Here is a 23,944-nt window from a genome sequence, read left to right on the forward strand (position 1 = left end):
AGTATGCAGGTCTTTGTGAGCATCAAATGAGCTCAGCAGTGACTCACAGCTGAGGGGGAGGATGGTTGTGGCATCCTCCAGAACTAGTCAGCACAATGCTGTGGGAGCAAAGGAAAGGAACTTTACTGATTCTTCTTTTGATCAGTTCATAAACTGTGTGCCATGTAGAGAAACGTAATGAAGTCCATCTTGACTTATATAATTAGACTATCACTGAGTATAAATTTGCTCTAGAGTGTACTTTCTTGTTGAGTCTCTGACCTCTGATTTTTGCTCTTGACTGGGCATCTTTGCTTCTGTCAGGTGCTTTCATTACTGGCTTTTCAAGTGTTCAGACTTGAAATTTTGACTATCCTTTGGTGTTTTCAAGAGAGTTTGAGCTGTATGATTTAATTTTAATGACTTAGATAAGCTGCCTTCTGCTTTGTAGGATTTTTACACTTGGTCTGCAGTTTTTCTTTAGAAGTTCCTGTTGCTTAGCATTGGCTTCAGTGCCCCTGCTGGTGGGCTAGACATCTCCAAGGTTTCACAAAAACCTTAATGATTTGTTTAATGGCTGTGGTGGGTTGACCCTGACTGGATTCTGGCTGCCCACAAAAGCTACTCTATCACTCTCCCCCTCAGCTGCAGAAAATATAACAAAATTTTTGTGGGTTAAGATAAGGGCAGGGAGAGATCACTTGCCAATTACAGTCATGGGCAAAACAGGCTTGACCTGGGTAAATTAATTGAATTTCTTGTCAGTCAAATCAGAGCAGGGTAAGGCGAAGTAATAATAAATCCAAAAAAACCCTTCTCCCCATCTCTCCCTTCTTCCCAGGTTCAGCTTCCCTCACAGTTTCTCTGCTTCCTGCCTCCAGTGATGTAGGGAGATGGGGAATGGGGGCTGGCAGTCAGTTCATCTCATGTTATTTCTTCTGCTCCTTTCTCCTCAGGGGGAGGACTCCTCACCCTCTTCCCATGTTCCAGTGTGAGTCCCTCCCATGGGAGAGAGTCTCCCAGAAACTGCTCCAGTGTGGGTCCCCCATGGGGTCACAAACCTGCCACCAAACCTGCTCCAAAACTTAAGCTCTTCTCTCCATGGGGCTGCAGGTCCTCTCAAAGGACTCTGCTCCAGCATGGGCTTCCCTCGAGGTTACAGCCTCCTTTGGGTATCCACCTGCTCCACTGTGGGATCCTCCAGGGGTTGCAGCTGGATCTCTTCTGCCCCATGGACCTCCATGAGCTGCAGGAGCACAGCTGCCTCTCCATGGTCTGCAGCAAGGGCTGCAGGGCAATCTCTGCTCTGGCGCCTGGAGCACCTCCTGCCCCTCCTTCTGCACTGACCTTGCAAGGCTGTTGCTGTCACATATTCTCAGTCCACTCTCCAGCTGTAGTTGCTTGGCAGGTTTTTTCCCTTCTTAACTGTTATTGCAGAGGTGCTGCCACCATTGCTGGTGGGCTTGGACTTGGCCAGCAGTAGATCTGTCACGGTGCCAGCTGGCATTCGCTCTGTTGACATGGGGGAAGCTCCCAGCAGCTGCTCACAGAAGGCACTCCTGTGGCTCCATCACTACCAAAACCTTGCCACGCAATGGCTGCTTTGTAATGTAAATGTAAATGTGGTGTGGTTTGGGTTTTTTTTTAATAGAAAATGTTAATATTACAGGCATTTCTTTTTTTTAAAAATTTTTTATGAAAGTTATGGAAGTTGAGACTTATTAAACATAGTTTATGAATGGAAATTGTGGTAGGCAAGTGTAGGGTAAATAACCTTTTTGCTCTTGGCAGGATTTGCTTTGCTTAACTGTAGTAATTTAAAATGGTTATAATTTCCTCAACATTAAACTGGCATAAGCTGTTAGTTTTGCCTGAAAGGCAGTTTTGTTCACTACTGACTGCCTTGTTACTTGGTGCTGTTATTTAGCTGCAATTTTATGCTGGTTTAAAAGGTTCACGAAATTGCAGCTCTCAGAGCATGCAGCCTGATTCCTGTATTTTGGTTCTTTCTCCAGTGCATAGAGACATTTCCTGTGGTATCTGTCTTTATCCGTCTATTTTAGGATGGGGTGATGCTGGGGTGTGCCCTTGCTCACCACTGCTGAGTGCAGACTAGGTGTTTAATTCTGCAGTAGCTACCAGTGGTTAAGATTAATCTCGTCCTTTTGTAATGATGGATGACTTTTCTGTTTTGCTCTGTGTTGCATTAGCTTGCAAAGTGATCTAAACCACCAATATTGTCATGATAGAAAGTTGTTTTTCTTAGTGAAAAACTGTAGTGTTTGACAATAATAATAATAATAATAATAATGAAATGGTGTGCCACTTTAAAGAGAGATAATATCCTGTGCAAACTTGTGCCCTATGTGTCTGCTTAAATCATCTTTATAGTTAGGAACACATTTAAACCTCATGGCATGGGAAATTTGAATCACGTTTTACTTCCGAACCGTAAGCTTGTTTCTAATGCTAATGTAGTGTTAACTCTGTTGTTCAGGCATGGAAGTAATGAAGCCTTTAATTGATGAAGAAGAGTCAGATGGCATCTCAGATGAAGAGCATGAAAATACTTTCCTGCCAGTTAAGACGCATTACCAGCTTGAAAATGAAGAAGGCATTACGTATGTGATTAAGAATCAGCTTGTTCCAATTTCTTGCCTCTGACTTGTTTCTTATGAGCAGTTTACTGAACTCTGAAGGGGTTTTCTTGCACCTGCAGAACAGTTTTGTGGTTATGCATATGGACTTTTTGTAGTTCTCCCGAAAAGCAGCCCATTTTGAGTAGGTTCTCTGTTGTTTAGAAGCTAACAATGTACTGGCTATAAAATATTCCAAGGTTCCTATTTGTAAAGTGATAGGGCTACTCAAAAGTGCAAACACTGTTTAAAGAAGATTTTGAGAAGACTCTGGAGACAACCTGTTTTGAAAGTTTAATTAGAAAAGCTTGTAAAGGTTTTTTGTTTCTTCCTTTGGAAAAAGCTTTGGCTGACAGACTTATGATTTGCAGCTGATGATTTTTTCAAATGTTACTGATTCTAAAATAACATTGATAAAACTTGGTAATTTTGACTCTGAGACAAAAGAACTATGAAATTCCCAAGAAATTAACATTTCACAAGCTGGAGTAAAGAACTGAAGATCAGACTTATATGTTCTATTTGGGGGTGCTCATGTGTAAGGATGAATAAAAACATTATTGGAATGTGCTTCACTTCCTTTAGTATAGCTAGACCACTGTAAATTGTAAGTTGAAACTAAAATTAATAATTTTATTATTAAATGACAGAGGGTATGGTTTTGGTTTTGCCCTCTGCCCCATCTAGGTGTACTTCTAATGTGACATTTTATCCTCAGGTTTATACAAACACTTACTCACCTCCTCAAGGGAAACATCGGAACTGGGCTTCTTGGTCTTCCACTTGCAATAAAAAATGCTGGCATTGTGGTAAGAATTCCTTTTCCATAGACTAGAAAAATTATCTGGAAAGATTTACAGGTATATGTCCTGGAAAAACTAAAATTTCAATGCTTCTTACTTGTCAGTGCCATCTTAATAGAGTTGTGTTGTTTCTCCTCTTTAGTTTGGTGAAATCAGTACTGGAGATTAAGATTTTTATTGTTTTAAAGAAAATTACTACTTCACCCTGAAGATTTCATTGCATGAGTTGCATTTTTGCTTAACCAAAGTGTTTTCCTGGTCCAAACAAAAAATTTGTCAGAAAAGAAGAAATATTTTGATTTCCTCAGACTCCTATGATGTCTCATGGGAATTGTTACTATGGGGTTGTCTTATCTCTGTACAGACTTCTCTAGAGACAGCTTGCATGTTTTAGGATTAAGCATCAGCTTGTTGAATCAATCTAGTGTTTCTGCAGAAACAGGGTATAGCTCAGGTTGTTTATAGCTAACAATAGCAAGCAATGCATTTCCTAGGGCAGAGTAAATTTGATCAAATGAAATTTTCAATTGAAACTAATTTTCAAATGAAACTAATTAATCCTGTAATTCCATAGTAAAGGTTGTTCAGTTTGAGAGTGGAAGTTACATGTGTGCAAGGCAAGTTCCTTCTGTGAAAACTTCTGGTCAAACTTCTACTCTGAAACAAATGATTTAATTTGATAATAATCTATAACTTGTAACTTTTACTGTCATTACCACGTTAAAGTGGTTCAAACCACTGAATTGTGCAGTCTATGCAGTCTTCTGTCTTGACAAACTTTTTTGGCAAATGAAGCAGAGAAGTTTGTGCCTATTTGGTATTTGTGGTTTGATCACCCCTTTATAGCGTTCTCTTATGTACTGAACCAAAACTAAGGGATGTCATTAAACATCACCAACAACGCCCCACTGAGAGCAGAAAAAAATCCAGCTGCACAAAATTTTTAATTACTACTGTATTTGCTACAGTATGACATTTTTACATGTATAGATTTTTTGCCAGCATATTTTCATGATAATTTCTCTGTCTCCTGTGTTGCCCCTTTTTTTTCCATACCAGGTTGGACCAATCAGCCTTGTGTTCATAGGAGTTATATCTGTTCACTGTATGCACATCTTGGTACGTTGCAGCCACTGTCTATGTCAGAGGTAAATGTGGAACTACTCATTCAGTTGCTGAGTTTGAGTATTTTTTTCTTTTCATTCCTCTTTTCTGTTTCTCTTTTCTGTTTTCTCCCTTTTATTTAGAATCTTCTACTCGTTAGAGGCAACACTCAAGTTCTCAGTGTGCACCTAGTAAAAATAGCTATGCTTTGTGCAATACGTTGGAAAAACATATTTGTTTTCTGCTCATACACAAAAAGAAGTTGGCTTAACTTGTGTTGCCCAGTACCATCTTCCCTGCTGGCAAATAATAATGCCTTTCTCATTGCAGTTTTAATTGCTTATTTTCAGTCCGTTAGCCCTTTATATTCACTGAGCTTCTGAGTCTTCATAGCTTTGAAAAATGTGTAATTTATAAATACCTACTGAGTTTATTAGTACTTTATAGGAATGAAAGATAAACTAAGAAATGCTGTTAATGTCTTTCATGATTGTATGTGAGCTCTGTCTCTTTGAATTGTGGCAACGTGATTCTTTGAAATTCTAGTACTGAAGGAATGTTAAAATTATGCAAGTGAGCAGATAAACACTAAGTACTCCTCCAAGTGAGATGTGCAATACTGGGGGGAAGCAGTTACTCAGATTTGACTGATAGAGTATTTTGATTAATAGTGACTTTCATAAAATATTTTATCTTACTGTCAGGTGTTAAAGAGAAGCAGTGGGAGGGTCTCATGTTTCAAAGTGCAGTGAACTTTTGAACTGAGTAGAATTGTAAAACTATTTGTGTCCCTGTAGCTGGAAAATCTATTTAACCAAATTAATAGGATATTGTAATGTGAACGGACCCTGTAATTCCTGAATTTTTCTTCTGTAGTTTTGAATAAAGTTGGTGACTGAAAAAAGATCATTGACTCAATTGTAAATAACTGGTTATGCAGGAAGAGTTGTTATATCCTGTTTAAGTTCTTTGTCCCTTTTAGATTTGAGATTAATTTCTTAAACTCATATAAGAACATGATTTTGGAGTAATTTACCAAAAAATATCTTATTTTGTAGGAAACTTATTTAGTACTGTTGAATTGTGGGGAAGCTACACTGTGTTTCCCGTGCTTGTAAAGTGCTAAGTAGCCCTTCCTGGGGTGAAGAAGCCCAGACCATACCTCTGAAATTCTACAGCAGCAGAGTGTTGCTGCAGATGATTGCATGTTATAATCATGGAAGACCAACAGCATTTTCAAAGGAGGGTTCTAGGTCCTCATAGTTTCTGGTAACTCTGTTCTTTCCTCCTTTTTTGATTTCAGGTTGAAAAGGTCCTCACTGGGATACAGTGATACAGTTAGCTGTGCAATGGAAGTGGGGCCTCTGGCTGCTCTTCAGAAACGAGCTTCTTGGGGCCGGTAAGCTTGAATTAGAATTTGGTTGAATTAATTGATTTTTAAAAGTTAGTGGCTACATTTGGAATGATCAGGAGATTTCCATTTTACATATATGTTACCTTCCTTAAAAACACTTTTATGCAGTGTTATTTATTATTTCCTGCTGCCAGCTAGTAGTGGTGAGATGGGAGGATGTTTGACTGTATTAGGCATTTCAATTTTCAGTTCTACAAGAGCTCTGAAGAAAAAGAATTCTGTTTAGTAATGTAGGAAGAGATGTGTTATAATCAGAAATGCATTTTGTATTGTGTAATGTAATTATGTAGTTTAACTTTTCATTCTCTTTTCCCTACATTTCTCTGCATTGCAGGTTGATACTGCAAATGTTAATTACTTTAATGTATGTATTCTGAGAGGAAGCAAAACAATTCTTTGATTCCTGTTTAAATATAACATACAAATAATGGAGAAATATTTAGTATTTTTGCAATAATGATATGAGGATGTAAATGGCTTGTTGCATCTGTTAAATATTTTATCTCTCTTTTACAAAGAACACATTATTTATTCTTTGCCATATGTTTCTGTTTGTAGACTTTATGGTATGACTGCACAGTAGTGAAATCGTGAATCCTGAAAGAGACATGTTGCTCAGCATTAATTTAAAGTGGTTTTTACCTCACTTGTGGAAGAATATTTTATATTCCTGCTATTTTCAAAGATGCAGCATCTTGCTAGTGAGCTAGTGTTTTAAGATCTTTAGTGATGACTTCATAGGAATGGAGTGCAGTTCAATTAGAGGGAAAATTGGTCTGTTCTGATACATAATGACAATTCTCTATTGCACCAAAGAGTTTCAAGCCTCCAATGGCAATTAGGTCTCCAGGGACTCTGTGCTGCAGCAAATCCATTCTCTGGGGCAGATCTCTGCTCTATGCTTGACTCTAGCAGAGTTTCATTACAATCTGTCTTCAGACCACCACTGTATATCACTTTTTTCAAAAACAGTCTGAACCACAGTGTTCTTTCAGTGATCACCACCCTGTTTTGACATGGGAGGAACATGCTTTGCAGTGCTTGTGAGATGAATGTGGCTTTCGAGTACAGCATTTTGACTACTTCAAAAAGGAGCAGGAATTGCATATTAGGTAGCAATGGGTTAATCATTTGCATCTTAAGTATAACGTGTGTTTGTTTTTTCTTCCTCAGGTGTATTGTGGACTTTTTCCTAGTGATAACACAGCTGGGATTTTGTGGTGTTTATGTTGTGTTCTTGGCAGAAAATGTGAAACAAGTGAGTAATATTGCCGTATGGAAGAAGCAGTTATAGGTTTAGATTAATTTTTCCTCACTTTTATTTCCTCTAAGGATTTTGGTAAAAAGGGGCAAAGGACAAGGTGAGCTAAATTCAGATCTTGTGAAAGTGTGTATTTCCTTCTGAATTGTTTGATGAGTTTAAAAATTAATTGTGGAAATGATGGAAAATAAGGCATAACCTGGTCTAGAAGCCAGTTGTCCCAGATTTTTTTTTTCTTTTTTTTTGCTAGGCTTTCTGCTGACTTCCTTTTTCTCTCCCCAACCTCCTGGGCATATTTTATTCTTTTCATGTAACTGGAATTTTTTTTTGGTTCTTGTTTAGTCCCTTCTATTCACAGAATCCACTGTATCTAAATGAATCGTGATTTTTGTTCCAAAAAACTGCCTGACATTGAAATTTCCACAGCTTGCTCAGTAGTCAGTTCCAATGCTTGCTTTATCTGTTAGACAGCTGCTTCTTTGTAGAAGCTTCAAATTTCTTATTGATATTGTAAGTTCTTTATTTCATGTTCTAGCTATAAGTAATTTATGCTTTTCTATTTGTGGATACCTTTTATATTTTTGAGTATTTTTATGCTGTCTCCCCTCTATCTAACAGAGGGGATACATGATATAATCTTAAAATTGTTTTTGCTTTCCTGTGAATGCTTTGCATTTGGTCACATCTCGTTCAGTTAAGTTTTATCCCTGAAGTTGCTTAAGTCAACTGAACATTGCAAATGAATCACCACAACCAAAAATGCCTTTGCACATTGCAAGTGACCCCCAAACCTTTCAATAAAACCAATCTACCCCTTTTCTTCCTTACAGCCATCCATCACTGACAAAAGCAAACAAAACCATGCTTGTCACTTTCGCGACAGCTGCTCCTGCTTTTGTTCACCTGCTTTGTCTCTCGTTCTTCAGTCCTTCTAAGCTCCTTCTCATAGAATGATTCTGTTGATGAGGTCCCTGGTGTGTGTTGGTCCTTCCTCTGGGCTCACTTGGCAGCTGCAGTCAGCAGTTTGTGTGTCTGAGCAGGAGGGTCAGCCAGCACAGGGTGGATGCTCCTCTTAATGCATCCTCTGTGACATGAGTTTGAATTAAAACCTTTCTGATCAATCTGTTACATATGTCCTGTGGTCTTAAGCAAAAGGTGAGACTGAATACTTGCTGACCTTGGCTTTTGTTGCTTTGAGGAAAAAAACACTGAAACCCTCTTTCAGGAAACTTGTTGCTCTCTTGAATAAGAGTTGAAAGTACTTATGGGAGAGCAACAGCTGCAAAAGCAGTAGCTGCAGACACCTATAACATGGACCCTATGGAAGGATTAAAGTCATTAGCAATTCAGAAGTTCTACTTCCAAATGTACTTGATTTAGATTTAGATTGCCTGGTGCTTGCTCTTCTGGGAGTGAGAAGTCTGGTTTCTTCCTGACAACTTTCTATTGCAGAAATCTGTCCCGTAGAGGGCACCAAAGAACAAAAATTGCTACAGCCTGAAATCTCTAATGATTTGGGGTAGTGAAAGGGTGGGGAAGGTGAAGAGAGGGAGTGGGGGGGCACGGAGGGGAGAACTGGGCTAAAAGAAAAACACAGTAAAAATGTTACTAATGGCATACCTTGACCAACACATCTGCATTATAATCTGATAAACATGCTGATCATGTTTGCTTGCTGGTGTGAGCGAATTAAGTCCACCGAAACTGGTGGAAACTTCCCCTGAGATCTTTTCTGCATTACATTAGTGTTTTCCAGAGACTGTGCTGCAAGATCCTATTTTCAGTTATGCTGAATGTCAAGTCAAGCTTTTCCTAAGGAATATTTTCCAGGAGCACCAAAGAAACTTAGACTGGTGATGAAGGTTCTGGTTAACTCTGTCAGGATGTAATAAAGAAATAAGTTGGGTGAAAGTGTCTAGAATTGGAGAAGAACAGTAAAACTGGAACAAAAATCTTGAGGGCTGACTGCAGCAAGATTGGAGCAGGAATACACAGGGATAGGGAAAAGAACCTGTGCTCAGAACAGCGTGGTCCCCTGTCATGCCATAGTTACTTTGCATTTCCTGTGTGGATAGCAGAGGACCCTACGTCAAGAGTCTTGGCATTTCAGTAGAATCATAGAATTGTTAAGGTTGGTTGTACAAAGATTATCAAGACCAACTGTTAACCCAACACTGCCACGTTCACCACTAAACCATGTTCCCAAGTGCCACATCCACACATTTCTTGAACACTTAAAAGGGTGGAGATTCCAACACTTCCCTGAGCAACTTGTTCCAGTGCCTGGCTGCCCTTTCAATGAAAGCAAATGTATAATTTTTCTCATGCATATTTGCTGAATTATCTGGAAAAGTGTCATCTTTCATTGTTTGCTGATAAAGCTAAGAAATGAAAACATGTTCTTGGTTTTTGTGAGCATTTTTTTAGATCTTTAGCACCTTGAAGATGACCCATCAATAGTACACCAGGTAGTGAAATTTTGATTTTTTTTTTCCCCCATTTTTTTTTAGGGAAAAAAACTCACAAAACTTTGGAAATTGTGCTTAGTCATAAAACTGGATGTGTCAAAAATGTTGCAAGGTTCAGTACTAAGTAATAAAGAAATGCCAGAACTAAATGAATTGTGAAACATTTATTTGTCCTGTTCATGCCAAATTACAGGGTTATAATACAGTCTTTATCTCTCTGATAACATACTGGTTTTGTGCCAGATATGGTCTTGTCTGGCTGTTGCTCTGAGCTGAGTAAGGAAGAAATTAGGAGGAACCAGTGAGTTGAAAGACTGCTGTTTTGAGCCCACTAGATGTTGAAAAGTCCATAAGACTGCATGACAAAAAGAGAGTGGTTTGGGATACAGGCGAGGAAACAGTGGTCTCTGTTAAAGACACTAAGGAAATGGAATTATTTCTTGCTTCTGAGATAGTTGCTGTAAGAAGCCAGTGTGTTCATTGGTTGAACTGAGTTTTTTGCAGCCACTAATTGTGCATTAGTTTTGAGTGGAGAAGGAGCTTGACAACTAGATTTGCACAAGTGTTTGATCTTCCTGGATTTGTGAAGCTGATGAACTCTGCTTGGGCTGTGCAAATGAGTGGAAAAAAACCCTTTTTCAGACATCACACCAATATGGTAAGTTAATACGTGAATAACTGAAGTAACTCCTGATGAAATCTTGTGTGTGGGGACATCACTGTGCTTAGTGACTTCAGTGGCTGTGTGCTTCCCTTCTAAAACCAAAACGATATTTCCTCGTGTGGTTTAGGGAAATGTTTGACACTTCAGATCATGTTGGTTTGTTCAGGACAAAGACAATTACAGAGAGTGTTGGCTGTTCTTGGCTCAGTATGACTGCCATGTGCAGTAGTGCACTAGCAGAGAGCAGCAGGAGATTGAAAGTGATTATTGTCCAGAATGGGAATCTGAGGTAATATTAATTTTAATGTTTAAGAGGCTAGGTTAGATAGAAAGTGAGTCATAGTCCATCCTAACACAATCAGCAGTAAATCTGCACAGAAGTGAAGAGGATATGAAAAAGTTTAAAAACCCCAAGTTCTTCTGGCTGTTTTGTATTTTGGTACTTTTGGAACAGTTTTAAGCATTGTCAATTGATCAATTTTTAAAAGCAAAATCTAGGAAAACTTTCAAAGTCATGGTGATGTTAGCCTTCACCTGAACAAATCAGTAAAATCTCATCTTCATTCGAGTTTTCCTTTGCTACTCTCTACTGTCCAATCTCCCACAGCCAATTGCTCAACTCTAAGAGGGAGAGTAGTGATCCTTAGTTTGTACAACTTTTGCATTTTAATTTCCAATTCAGTTTTCTTCTACCTGTCAGTAACTCGTTCTGTTTGTTTAGTTCTCCCACAAGATTAGCTCTTGCTGGATCTTACCTGGTGTGACTCTTCTGAGTCAATGTACAGGACCCCTATTTTTCATGTCACAAAATCCACCTTTACAGGGTATTTCCTGTGGTCTTGCCTAAATCTGTCAGTGGTACTGCTCTGACTGGTGTTGCTAAATCTACTCCCTTGATACTAAGTTGATTTAAAGGTATATATGTCCACAAAAGGACATAAACTGTTCTCCTCTGCACTTTTAACTGTGTCCATAACAGTGGAGTCTGAATTTTGACATGATGAGAAAGCACTGGATGCCACCTGGAATTTATAAAGTTCTTCCATGCTCTCTCTGAAAATATCCTTGTATCCAAGTAAGGTTGTTATGGGATGCATGGATGGATGGATGGATGGACGGACAACTAGCTGGAGGAAAAAAAGCTGTTTGTATGGTCAGATTCAGAGGGTAGTGGTCATGATCATGAGCCAGCAGTGTGTCCTGACAGCAAAGGAAAGCAACAGCATCCTGGGTTGTATGAATAGCAGAATTGCTGGTAGATGGAGGGAAGTGATTGTCTTCCTTTACTTCCCATTTGTTAGACCATATATAGAATATTCTGTTGAGTTTTGATATCCTCAGTCCTGGAATGTCATTGACAGACTGAAGTGAGTTTAGGGGAGCCTGCTGAAATGATTTGGGCTGAAGCACTTGTCCTGTGAGGTCTGGGGAAACTGGGCTTGTTCTGCTTGGAGAAGAACTGGCTTTTGGAGGACTTAAGAGCAGCCCCTCAGGACGGCAAAGTGTTTGTTTAGAAAATGGAGCCAAGTTTGGTACTGAGTTCAAAGGGGAGGACAAGAGAAAGTGGTCCAAAAACATACAAGAAATAGGTGCCTTTCATATCTCAGACTAAAGACAACTGTGATTGCAAATCTGGTTAATGCAGAATAGTAATCTGTACTGAGCAGGCTCAGAATTTCATCATTGGTATTTTTTTTCCCCCTCTCTCAGTTAGAATGTCTTTGATGCCCTGACTTCTTTTTTTAAACTGTGTTTCAAGGAACAGGACCTGCTTCTTTCTCCTACAAGTCTTGATGTTTTTGAGAATCCATTTGGCCTCCATTTCATTCTCCAGTGAATGCTGGAGCAGGGAACAATATGGGGGAAAGGGTTACCATGCTCAGAGTATTGTAAAGCAGATTATAGTGTTGTGGTTTATTGCAGGAATACAAGTCAGATCTGAAAGGTGCAAGTGGGAGGTGGGAAGGTAGGGCCAGGGAGGCACAGTCTAAGAATTGAAGTCAGCTGTGTTTTGCTGATTGTGGATCCATATTCATTCACCTGATGAAGGTTGTGGAGAGTTTGTGTGTAGCCATAATATGTTCTTTCTCTGTGCTTTCCTCAATATTCTTGTGAAAGTAAAAGGCAGATAATTATAAAACTATTTTGTATGACCACACTTACCCAACACAACATGGAGATATGATCTCATCACACCCATCATCAGGGAATCTGATCACAGTAGATCAAAGTTTGAGTAGAATTTTATAGAGTATTGTACATTGCATTTTCCAATTCTATTAATCTGTGAATTCCTGTGAAATTTCTAGGTGGGATTTGGTGGTGCTAATAGGAAAAAACCTATTTCTTACTTTAGGTACTTTCTATTGGGTTTTGTGTATACTAAGGGAATGCCTCTGCCTTTAAGAGAAAATTGAAGTGTTTGAATGATTGAAATTATTGAGTAGAAGCTGGTTTATACTATGGTATTGTAAAAATGTATTTTACAACTTGAACTGTATCTTGTCTGCTAGTTTTTTGTTTGGTTGAGATTTTTAAGGAATAAATGTTTTATTTATTTTTTTCTAATAGCTCATCAGGCTACAGGTATTTGTATAAAGTAAAGACATGCTGGGCTAAATATTTATTGCAGCAGAGATTTCATGTGCTCAAATCACACTGTGATTCTTAGAAAGCTCTTTTACATGTCCTTTTGTGCAGAGCAGCTCTGGCTACCTGCAAGTGCATGCAAGCGAGTAAACACACAAGACTTGTTGAAGTGAAAGGCCCAAAGTGCTTGCTCTATATTTTTGTTTAAGTTTGGTGGGAAAGCAGGAAACTTCCACAGAGACCTTTTACTTCATGTCACATTAGGGATATAATTTGGTTAAGTATTTGACTTACTACTTGACAAAGTAGAGTTATTGTAGCTGTGTGAATTCAATTCTAAAAATGTAATTAGATCTTCTTTGTAGCTTTCTAAAAATGGTATCTTAATGAAAACTAATAGATGTTAAATGTCTTGCTAGTGACACTTTAGATTCTTGCAAGGTAGAAGCCATCAGTGTTTCCATAATGACCAGTGCCTGTTTTCATATAAAATGAAATTTCTGGAAGACATGTGGTTGCAGAATTGTGTCATTTAACTTTCCCTTTTTCATAGTGGAAAAAATCTATAATGCTTTTTGTTAGAGACAAAATAGTTTTAAGTTAATTTTCTCTTCCTGAATTTATGGGTTATTTGAAACAATGGAAATCAAGTGAGTTGTTTGTTATATATCAGTTTAGCATTTTTGTTTGTCTCTGTGCTATAAGGAGTTTTTTTTTCACTGTCTAGGTGTCTTTTTGTAGCCATCAAGCCAAAGGCTTTAAGCAGCCTGAGCAGATTAAGTACAGTGATAGGCTGATTTTTAAGATGGTGAATGCAGTGGTAGGGAAAAGGAAAGGATACACTCCTAGGGGAAACAGCATGATGAGATTTAAAACAAATTGAACTGTTACCATTTTGCAGCAAGCAGAATAACCACCAGCTCTGGATGTTTTGATTGTGGTGTGCACACAGCACAGATGGCTGTGTACATTTCCACAAAACAAATTTTTGGCAGTTGTAGCCACACTGACTTTTTCCCAAAGGAAGCAATGAGAGTTGTGAATAGTCGCAAACTCAATCTTCTGATTTGTACTACAGGCAACTATTGTAGTGTTATGTACAAAAGAACCTAATGCACTTTCACATTGTGTATTACTGTTAATTTATAAGCATTAATTTAGATCAGTTTTATAGATATAGGACTCTCTACTCAGTCAGAGCTCATGGTTATAGAATTGACTTAATATTCATTATTAAAAATGTGAAGAGTGAAAAAAAATTAAGTGAAAGACAGGCATGTTCATATTCTAACATTATTTTGCAGGTATGCTGCTATGCTGTGCATAGTGAAGGCATAAGGTTATTAGGCACAGAACTCAGATGCAATAGCATTTTATCATCTAAACCCCTTACTCTCCTTAGGAAAATTCAGACTCTTAAGAGTTAGGCCCAGATCCCTCTGGCTTGCTTTCATTTTACCAAACTCTCCCTTTCTGAAAGGAATGTGGTCTAAACTGCATGTGTGAATTTCCTCTTTAGTCAGTGGTGGGATTATGATGCTTTCAAGTGCTGATTTCGTCATTTGCCTTAAGGATGAAACACTTGCTAGAAGTGCCTTGTCTTCCCCTTTGCACTGAGAGTACAGAGGTTGCAAAATTCCTGGCACTCACCAGGTGAAGCAGTGGCACAAATTTCCCTATAGGAAAACAGCAATGTGACCATATACTCACTGCTACCAATGTTTAACATATTGGTTTTGTTTGTTTGTTTGCTTTTATAAAGGTCCATGAAGGATTCTTGGAAAGTAAGATTGCTCCCATGAACGTTAGCGGCACTAGCAGTTCCTCTGAGAAAAGAAATATGGATTTACGAATATACATGCTGTGCTTCCTGCCATTCCTGGTCCTCCTGGTCTTCATCCGTGATCTTAAGAGCCTGTCCTTGCTTTCACTGCTTGCCAATCTGTCCATGGCTGTCAGCCTGGTGATTATTTACCAGTATATTGTTAGAGTGAGTATAAAACAGTTTATAATCTGGTTTTTCCATGTGGCAGGTTATGTTGCATGTGGCAGTTGGTTTCTGATAGATATATACTGACTGACAATTTCTGAGAGGCAGCATTATCTTGTATTTAACTGAGGCATCTTTATGTATGATAATATAAATATGTATTTTGATGAGTGGGAAGTAGAGAATGGGGAGGCAGGCAATGAGAGATATTGGCTGGGCAAGGAGGCAGGAGAAGTTACGAAAAAAAAAATGGGTGAGATAGCAATTAATTGTTCTGCAGGACTTTGGCTTGTACAAAAGAGACTTTCTTTTAGTTTCCCTCATGGTTATGAAGAATATCTGTGCAGTATGAAAGCAGGTTAGAAAGTGTAATACATTGGGAAGTTAGCAGAAGATTATGCTTGAGATGTGCACTTTCCCTTCTGTTTTAATGGATGCTCACTCATATATTAAATGTGAAAATTTCTGGTGACAGTAATAGGAATCTAGAATAAATACATCTGCAAGTTTCTGTGTGGGAAGGTGGCTATAACTGTGTATAAAAGACTAAGATTGGTAGGAAAACCGGGGATTGTAGTTAGCTATGTAAATACCACTGTCAACATGTACCAAGTTTTCTTTCCTATAACATAATGCATCAATCAAAATTCTAGGAAGAGCTAATGCACTGTTTTGCTTTGTTTTCTTCAGGATATAGGAGATCCTCGAAAACTGCCTCCTGTGGCTGGCTGGAAGAAATACCCACTGTTTTTTGGGACTGCAGTATTTGCTTTTGAAGGAATCGGTGTGGTAAGTGCTTTTTATTGACTCTTCAAAATCACTGGTTCTGTGCTGGGAATACAGGCAGTTTTACTCTTGTTATTTTGTTGGTATTGTTGAAGCACTAATCTCCTGTGTTGGTATGAAAAGGACTAATTTTTCTGGTCAAATAAGGCAAAAGTTGTGGACACAACATCCTCATCACTTGGATGCTTAGCCCCCTCCCAAATTGCAAGAATGCCTTTAGTCCCAAGTAGTTAACCACTTTTGTTCCACATGAGCTATTTTAAAAAATAGCTAGAGAGGTTTCTGGAAATGGCAGGTCATAAACTGTTGGGAAATTACTATATATGCTTTATCTGTTATATAATTACATACTTGAGCAATTGTTAAGCTTAAAGTGTATACTTAAAATTAGAAAACAACCAACAAACCCCTCCTTCTCTCCTTCTCCCTCCCAAAAAACCCCCAAAAAACCTCCCAAAAACCATACCCAAACTAAACCAACTCCAAACCAGCATGCAATTAATCTGGAATGATTATTTCTCACTGACATGATACAGAAGGTTTTCAAGTCTTTTTTCTTTTTTGTATTTGACAGCTCTGACTTAAATTATTTTACCTTGCTGCTGTGTTCTCAGTGGCAGAAGAGCTGGAGAGGAAAACCTTTAAACTTATATTATGTTACAAAAGTATATTTTCAAACTGTTTCCCACTGTTTTTCTCATATAAACTGATTGATGTGGAGGTTTAGCTGCCATGTATGTGAGTGTATCTGGACATCTTTCTTTTTGTCATCTGGAAGCTTCATCGTAGGAAATCAGATGTTTGTCTGAGATTATTTCATGCCTACAGGTCTTGGGCAAAAACCCCCCTCCCAGGCTCAGAGAATCAGATTGGACTACACTAAGCTTGTTACTTTTAGATTATGCAGTCTGTCTGGGACAGACTGCACTTGCTGTGTGTGTCAATGACAGTAGATCTGATCTGTGTCCCAGTTGTGTCGGGTTTGCTCATGTACTGCATAGCACACAGGTATTTGTGGCCTGGGAATCCCTAGTGAGAGTCCTGTAAGCCTTGGGAAGGTGGTGAAGGCTTATCATTTGGCAGCAGTAGTTTATTCAATTGTAGGCAGGGAATTGGTTTATGGTAATTATTTTCTGGCACATTAGATCCCAAATTAGAGAGCTCCTTCAATTTACTTCAGTAGCAGTAGCACTGACTTCCGATGTAAACCTTTTAAAGAACTGCCCAGAGCATTTGATTGTTTGACTCCCTGGTTGTTACTAATGACATCTTCAAGAACTCCAAATATTTTACTCTCTCTTTTTTGAGAGCATAATGATGTAGGGTTCATTCTGTTTGTACCTTTAAAACATAAAAATACTGCTTTGTATTACTGGATATTAGTGTTATATAAGTATTGCATGTATTTCTGCATAAGCTGTCTCTATTTTTCACATGGCCATAATTTACTTCCTCTTCAAAGCAAATGAAAAGCATGGTTAAGTTTTTGCTTTGTTACTAGTGTTTACAAACTAATTAAATGTTTGTGCTCATCATGGTTCAATACACTTTGTGTGTGTTTACACAAGACCAGAAGACTTCTGTGTGTTAACGGAAGACCATTATTATAACATCTTTACAAATGGAAATTGAAGTGAAAATCTATAGCTTAATGTCTCTTCCTTATATGCAGAATTATATTAATGTGTCCCTGCCTGTCAGGGATATTTTGGACATGCAGAATGTTTGCTGTGCATGCTTATGCTGTATTTGCATGCACTACAGAGAAGGTTTGAAGAAAAAATTATGTCATGGATTTGAATAATCAGAACAAAACAAAGTTGTTGAAGTAGCTGGTGTGTGATAACTTACTGCCCCCATCTTACTTACTGTGGTTCCTATGTGCATGTGGTTGAGTTGTTCTGGTAAGGAAAAAAAAAGCTCCATTTAATTAGATTGGCTCCTCAGTCTGCTGTATCTGACTGCAGGCACTTAAAATGGATTTATGTAATCTTAGTCTTGTTGTTAGAGACTTGATTTTAGATTCTGTTCTGGGATGTTTTGCAAACAACACACATTACTGCGAAGCTGCTGAACATGGCAGTATAAACAGAAGCCTTAAGGTCTTAATTCTCAGAAAAGTTGGTTTTGATTGCCTACTTTTATGCAATAAGTTGGTCAGAAACAGTTATGAGGTCTCAGTTTTTCTTTTCCTTGATTCTGAATGTGTTTCCTTGATTTCTGAATGAGAGCTGCCAGATTGCTGGGTATTATGAAAAGGGACTATGAAATTCTGAGGTTTTGAGCTCGTACAGTCATCTTAAACGGAGCTTGACAAGAGAGGAAAACCGCCCTCCGTGTGGTGGTTCTTTTTTGTTGTTTGTTTTGGGGTTTTTTTGATTGATTGTTTGGTTTTGGGGGGTTGTTTGTTTTTTAATTTATTTTTTCAGGTTTTTTATCCCATTATTCCAAATTATTTATTTTTTCCTTTTGGTTTAACACATAAAGTATATATATATATAGTTCATTAGTAACTAATAAAAATTAGTGGCAATAATAAAACAGAGGACCTTTTCACTAGAGGGAATGTGTTTCTGAGAGCTACAATGATTCAGCAGATTCCGACTAGAATTTTTTTCTTGATTTGAGAGACCACATTCGTTTTACAGATGATGAGTGTATGAACCTGGGTTTTGGTTAAAATCTGTCATTAGCTTAGGACCGATTAGCTGTGATAGTGTAATAAGGAAATCAGCAGTATGGAAGCAATTTGGAATATTTTTGCATAGGCTATAGTCAATTCCTAGATAAACAGACTTTAGGAACCTCTGTTTTATTGACTTTAGTCTGTAATTACTCAAAGGAGGAAAGGTGGACTGTTTATGATTGCAATATAGAATCTCAAAGAAACCAAGGCAGTGCCTAGAAAGTAGCACTTGGATAATGTTAAGAGCTAGTTAAACATTTCATCAGCCAGTGTTATAAAACCATTTTGAGATATTTTTCATTAAAATAAAAAAAATAATATGATGAATGGATGATATTAATGTGATGAATTTTGCTGTTCATATCTGCCTGTGAGATCAGTCTAGACTCTTATTTGATGGCAGATTTGAATAATTTTGTCATTTTGCTGAAGTCCAGGCAAGTTGTTCATTTGTTACTACAACAACTGCAGCAGGAATAAGGTTAGTGCTATTGAAGAGCTGATTAATGTTAATTCATACTACTCTGTGAGTGATGCTTGTAACAGGATTAAGTGCTACAGTCTGTTGCTTGTGCTACTCATTTAGTTGCTGCCTTTTAGAATTGTCTGTAAAAATGGGGTTACTGCAGATTGGTCTAAGGTTGCTGCTGCAGATGGTGACTGTCTGGGCAGCTGGGTGGGGATCATTACTGTGTGGGACAGGAGAAGGTGGCAGCAGGGACACCCAGTGACCCCGAGTTAGCAAAGAGCAGCTGAGAGCTCAGTGCTGTCAATCTGGTGGTTATCATTTATAGTGTTGAGAGTTGCTTTGGGATTTCAACACTCGTAAGGTAAGATTTTAAGATCATCAGGGTGACTTTGTGAAAATCATACTGACTAGCAACATCAAGTCAGTTTGTGGAACAGTAGTGGCAACAGAAATGCAATACTCCTAAGGGTATGCGATAAACCATTTAAGATACTTGGTTTTGTTTAAGCTTTCAAGTGAAGGTTTTGGTTCAGAAGGCAGAATGTTGATTTGGAGGTGGAGAAAATGGATATTCAGCCCTCGGGTGCGCCTTTTTGAATACAGGACTCTGCTGAGGGTGGGAGATTGTGCAGCTGCTTTCTTTGCCTCTGTGCTTTGGTTCTCCCTGGCTGTGGGTTCCCTGTGCCAGATGATGCTGCCTGGCAAAGTGTGGGGCTGGAGTTCAGGCCACAGGATAGAAGAGAGTACCAATGCTACTTCTTGAATACAGGAGCTGCAGTGATGCAATGGAGTGAAGATGTCTTTCACAGAGTATGTAACATTATTTTGGAAGAACTATGTTTCAGTGCCTCTTTCATATTCCAAAGGTGAGTAGGTCTGGTTTTATAATGAATGTGAGATTTTATTACTGAATTCGAAGTAACTTAAGACTGAGTGTGCCCAAAATAAAGTTAAAAGTTTTGAGCTCACTTTTTAGAAGGGTGTAGAGCAACGCCTTCAGGCTTGGCTCTGTCTGTAGCATTGCCATGTGCAGGTAATAGCTTTGCATAATGTTGTGCTTATGGAATAGCAGCTACACTTAATGAATATTTTGCGTCAAAAGTCTGGTTGGCTTTCTTGTTCTAGATATAAAAACCAAATCCAAATGTGGAAGTGGTATTTTATAATAGGCTTCAGGGGGAAGAGAGATGAAATAGAATCATAACATTTAAACAAGAAATATAATTTTCCCTCTCCATTACATATAAATATGCTAAGTTAACTATGGTTTTTACAATTGAGTATGATTTTTTGTCCCCTCCTGTTGAGTGCTGCAGACAGATTAGCTTAGTGAAGAGAAAAACATTACTTTCCACCATTAATTTCAGGTTTGGAAAATAAGACTTCTTATATTTTGACCTATTACTTGAAGATGTATATTCAAACTGCTTTTGAACTTGGATATCACAGCTTTGCAGCTGAAGATAGGATGGTATTTGTATACCAGGAGACAGGCTCTGGAATCACATTAGGCAGCAGCTAACCAATTCCAGAAGATTTAAAAAGGGAAAACTAAGTGGATTATAATTTTAAAATGTCATTATTTGGATTTTGAAAGTAATGCTGATGAGCTTGTTAGGCCTGTGGCTTTGAGATAAAAGCCTCTTATTGTCAAAAACTCTTTTGACAGATTAGTATTGTCCTTTAAAAAAAAAAATGGCATGCTTCTCTTGTCCTTAAGACCAGACTGGGTTTGTCAGAAGCAGACATATAACAGGTAAAATGACATCATCTAAATCTACTTGGGGCATCAGCTGCTTGGATAAGCGTGTATCAATTACATTGGTGTTCTTTAGAGATGGTGCAAAGGCTTGTGTCCTCAAAATGTGAAAGGTGGGAGTTCTCTGAGGATGTTTTTGTATTTGGACAGCCAAGTGTAGATGACTGGATTTGATGACTGTGGAGATGACGTACTCCTAAATGCACATGGTAAATATGGGCTTTAGATGTTGTCTCAGCAAGAAGTGTTTTGTAGGTACTGTGTAAAATCAGGAGAAGATTATGAACAAATGTGTAGAGACAGAGAATGCTGTTAGATACAGCAGATAAAAAGATGTATCAGATACTGTAAAATATATACATCTGCCCAGTTCAGATGAACGTTGATAAAATGATAATTTATACATTGTAAGGTAATAACTTACCACCTCTTTATGAAATTAAATATTCCTTACCAGTAATCTACACTTCCTGAGAATGGAGAAACTTGCTTTCACCCTGGAGAACCGTTTGTTTGTACATATTGCACTTTTATTACTTTCTGTTTTAATGGCAATTCTTAATAACACAAGACAGAAGGCTCCCGAGGATAACTTTCAGGCAGCATCCCACACACATGCTTGCAACATCCAAATGTTTCTTTTTCCTTAGAAAACCTAAGATACACATGCACTTACTTAGACAATTGCAGAACAAAGGCATTTAAGTTCACTGCTTACTTGCCTGAAACTTTTCCTAATCACTGTGTGGTTGGTGACTTCGGAGAATGGGGCAAAGAGCAAGAGTGACAGTGTGCCAAGCTGTAGTGTTCTGCCTTGCCAGCTTATGGCAGGTGGGTTTTGGGGTGTGAGACACAGAAGCTAATTTTCCTTTCAGATGTGACCTTGTCTCAGATGGAAGACTTGTCTGCCTTAATTAGACATGCACTAGAGGCAGAGTGATGCACACACTACTTATGCTGATATTATGTATAATTAAGAAGCATAGTTTAATAATTTCAGGCAAGAATATTTATGTTGTTTCTATTATTTTGCTTTTTTGGCACCAGAATATTTGTTCCCCTGGCCCATCATTCTATAAGTCTTCTAAACTGAAGCCTTTTTGAACTTACTTGTTATGGTTGGATAAGATTTCCTTTCTGCTATGTTTTGAGTACCTACCTGCAGTGTATGGAATTATCTAAGTAATATTAAAATGTAAGTCTTCATGATGTGACAAAGCTTTTGAATATAACTCTGAAGATGCAGAAATGTTAGTAACTTTTCCTGGAGAGAGCAGCTAGCTGGAATAAATAGTGGGATCCTTGGTTTTAGACTTCCATGTCTGTCATTCAGTCGGCAGTATCTTAAATTTACCATCCATAATAGGCTCTGTGCAGCCTTTTAATTGGTGAATGTAGCATTGCAGTGTGTGCACGTTTGTGTCTATATGTAGCAATAAACAAAGTTTAACCTCTTAGGTATTTTGCCAACATATTTATTTTTAAGTTAAATCTGTTGTAAGTCATAGAATAATTTACATTAATTGGATCAAGCATAATAGAAATAACAGCTGGAAAAAAAGTTATTTTATTATATGGCTGAAAATACTACGTATTAATAGATGTATCATTTTGGCAAAGGAATTTTTAACTCAGTAATGTTCTTGCATGTTCACTCAAAAATAGTTTTCCTAAACATATAATTTTTTTATAAATACATGTTCTCCCAGATTTGAGAGCCCTAATCATGTACTGCTGAACACTTCTGCAGGCATCAGTAATGGCTCCCTTATAAACATCATGGTTGAAAAATCATACTGACTTGTCAGGAGCAGCAGACAAAAGAATCCTAAAAGAAATGAGAGAGATGGAAAGGGAAAATGTTGTAGTGGTGAAGGCATTTGGAATGAGAAGATTATAGCAGGAAGTGAGATGGTGTGTGTTCTTCAGTTTGTCTTTGTGTGTACATCACCTTGTCTTGCATTTGAGCTGTGTGAGTGCTTCATGGGAAAGGTGAGTAGTTCAGCTGTCAAGTTGGTGTGCTCTCAAGTCAAGCTGAAGTGCATAGAACTGTTCTAAGAAAGGTACAATCGCCAATGTCATCTCTTCCTTCTATTTGGTTATTTTTTTTAATTGGATGGTTATTTCTTTCAATGATGGCCATGTAAAGTGTGAGATGTGACACACAAAACACTTTCTGTGTTGGGGTCCTGTTGTTTTTAACTGTTGATCCAGGAGTGTGCATGGCTGTGTTTTCAAGGTGCCTTATTCCAGGGCAGAGAAATTTATGTATTTAGAGTTATAAAAATTTGTAGGTCCTTAATCCCATTTATTTCCTGTCATGCTCATTAATCCTCAGTGGAAACCATTGTAATTTATTTTTTTACCTCTGCAGTCATGGAATTTGCTCGGCCTCATGCAGGACTTTACAATATGTGTATACTTTGTTCTGTGTCACTTTAGAAGCTAAAGCAATGTATGGGTGGAAGAGCATTTTGGATAAAAGACAAAAGACCTTTTGGGAAGACCTTTTATTTTAAACCATTTGCATTAAAACAGATTGAAGTTTGTACATTTTTTGTCTCTTGCCTATGAAGAAGCAGGTAGGGATAGGTGAGAACTTAGTAATGATTGTAACTTACTTTAAGGGGACTTAAATTCTATGTGGGTTTGATCATTGGCTGGCATAAACATTGCAGGTTTGGGACATTTAATTTTTAACTCCTGAGCCAGAAAGAGTCCAGAAATACACAACCATATACTATATGTATTATTGCAGTAGATTGAAATACAACGTCCAGCAATACTTGCATTTCTAAGTTATTTTTATTTTGATCACTTACCTTGTAGAAATTTTGAGAGTAGCAAAATTTTATGGAACATGTTAGATCATGGTACTGTATACTCTGTAGGCTGCAGTCCAAATGAGTGGGGGCTGGAACTGTCTGATAAATTAGAAACATAATTTTCTATTAACATATATCTTTTGCTGGATAAAATTACATACTATCACAAAGGCCAGCAAAGCATATAATACTTTAGTGATTTTGACAGGACAAATATTTGAAAATATTGGTGACTGAACAAAAATGCTGCTTTATCATTTTCAGTTTGCATTGGTGAGAAATTTTTTGGATTTTGTTCACAAATAAAATCACATAGGACATGATAGTTTACAAACTTGCAGAGCTTCTGTTAAATTTCTAAACAAGCTAAAGATTCAATAAATGTAATAATGAAGTGATAAATAAACTGTTGAACATAAGAAAGGGAAAAAACAACCTCTTGAGAAAAGACAAGGTTTGGATGGCAAGCTAAGTAAGATTTGCAGAATTCCTTCAAGCATTGTTAAATCAA

The 23,944-nt window shown here is 37.9% G+C and overlaps 1 protein-coding gene across 1 annotated transcript in view; it reads left to right on the forward strand.

Moving 5' to 3' along the window:
* The window catches only part of SLC36A4 (solute carrier family 36 member 4), an 83,803-nt gene that overhangs the window by 6,049 nt on the left and 53,810 nt on the right, over window positions 1-23,944 (forward strand). The window contains exons 2-8 of the mRNA XM_085065139.1: window positions 2,477-2,600; window positions 3,334-3,424; window positions 4,478-4,566; window positions 5,826-5,921; window positions 7,110-7,194; window positions 14,681-14,908; window positions 15,599-15,697. Of these exons, the coding sequence (XP_084921265.1) occupies window positions 2,477-2,600; window positions 3,334-3,424; window positions 4,478-4,566; window positions 5,826-5,921; window positions 7,110-7,194; window positions 14,681-14,908; window positions 15,599-15,697 (812 nt within the window). The remainder of the gene's footprint in view (window positions 1-2,476; window positions 2,601-3,333; window positions 3,425-4,477; window positions 4,567-5,825; window positions 5,922-7,109; window positions 7,195-14,680; window positions 14,909-15,598; window positions 15,698-23,944) is intronic.

This window comes from Lichenostomus cassidix, chromosome 1, assembly GCF_008360975.1.
Source record: "Lichenostomus cassidix isolate B80296 chromosome 1, HeHo_3.0, whole genome shotgun sequence".
Lineage (NCBI taxonomy): Eukaryota > Metazoa > Chordata > Aves > Passeriformes > Meliphagidae > Lichenostomus > Lichenostomus cassidix.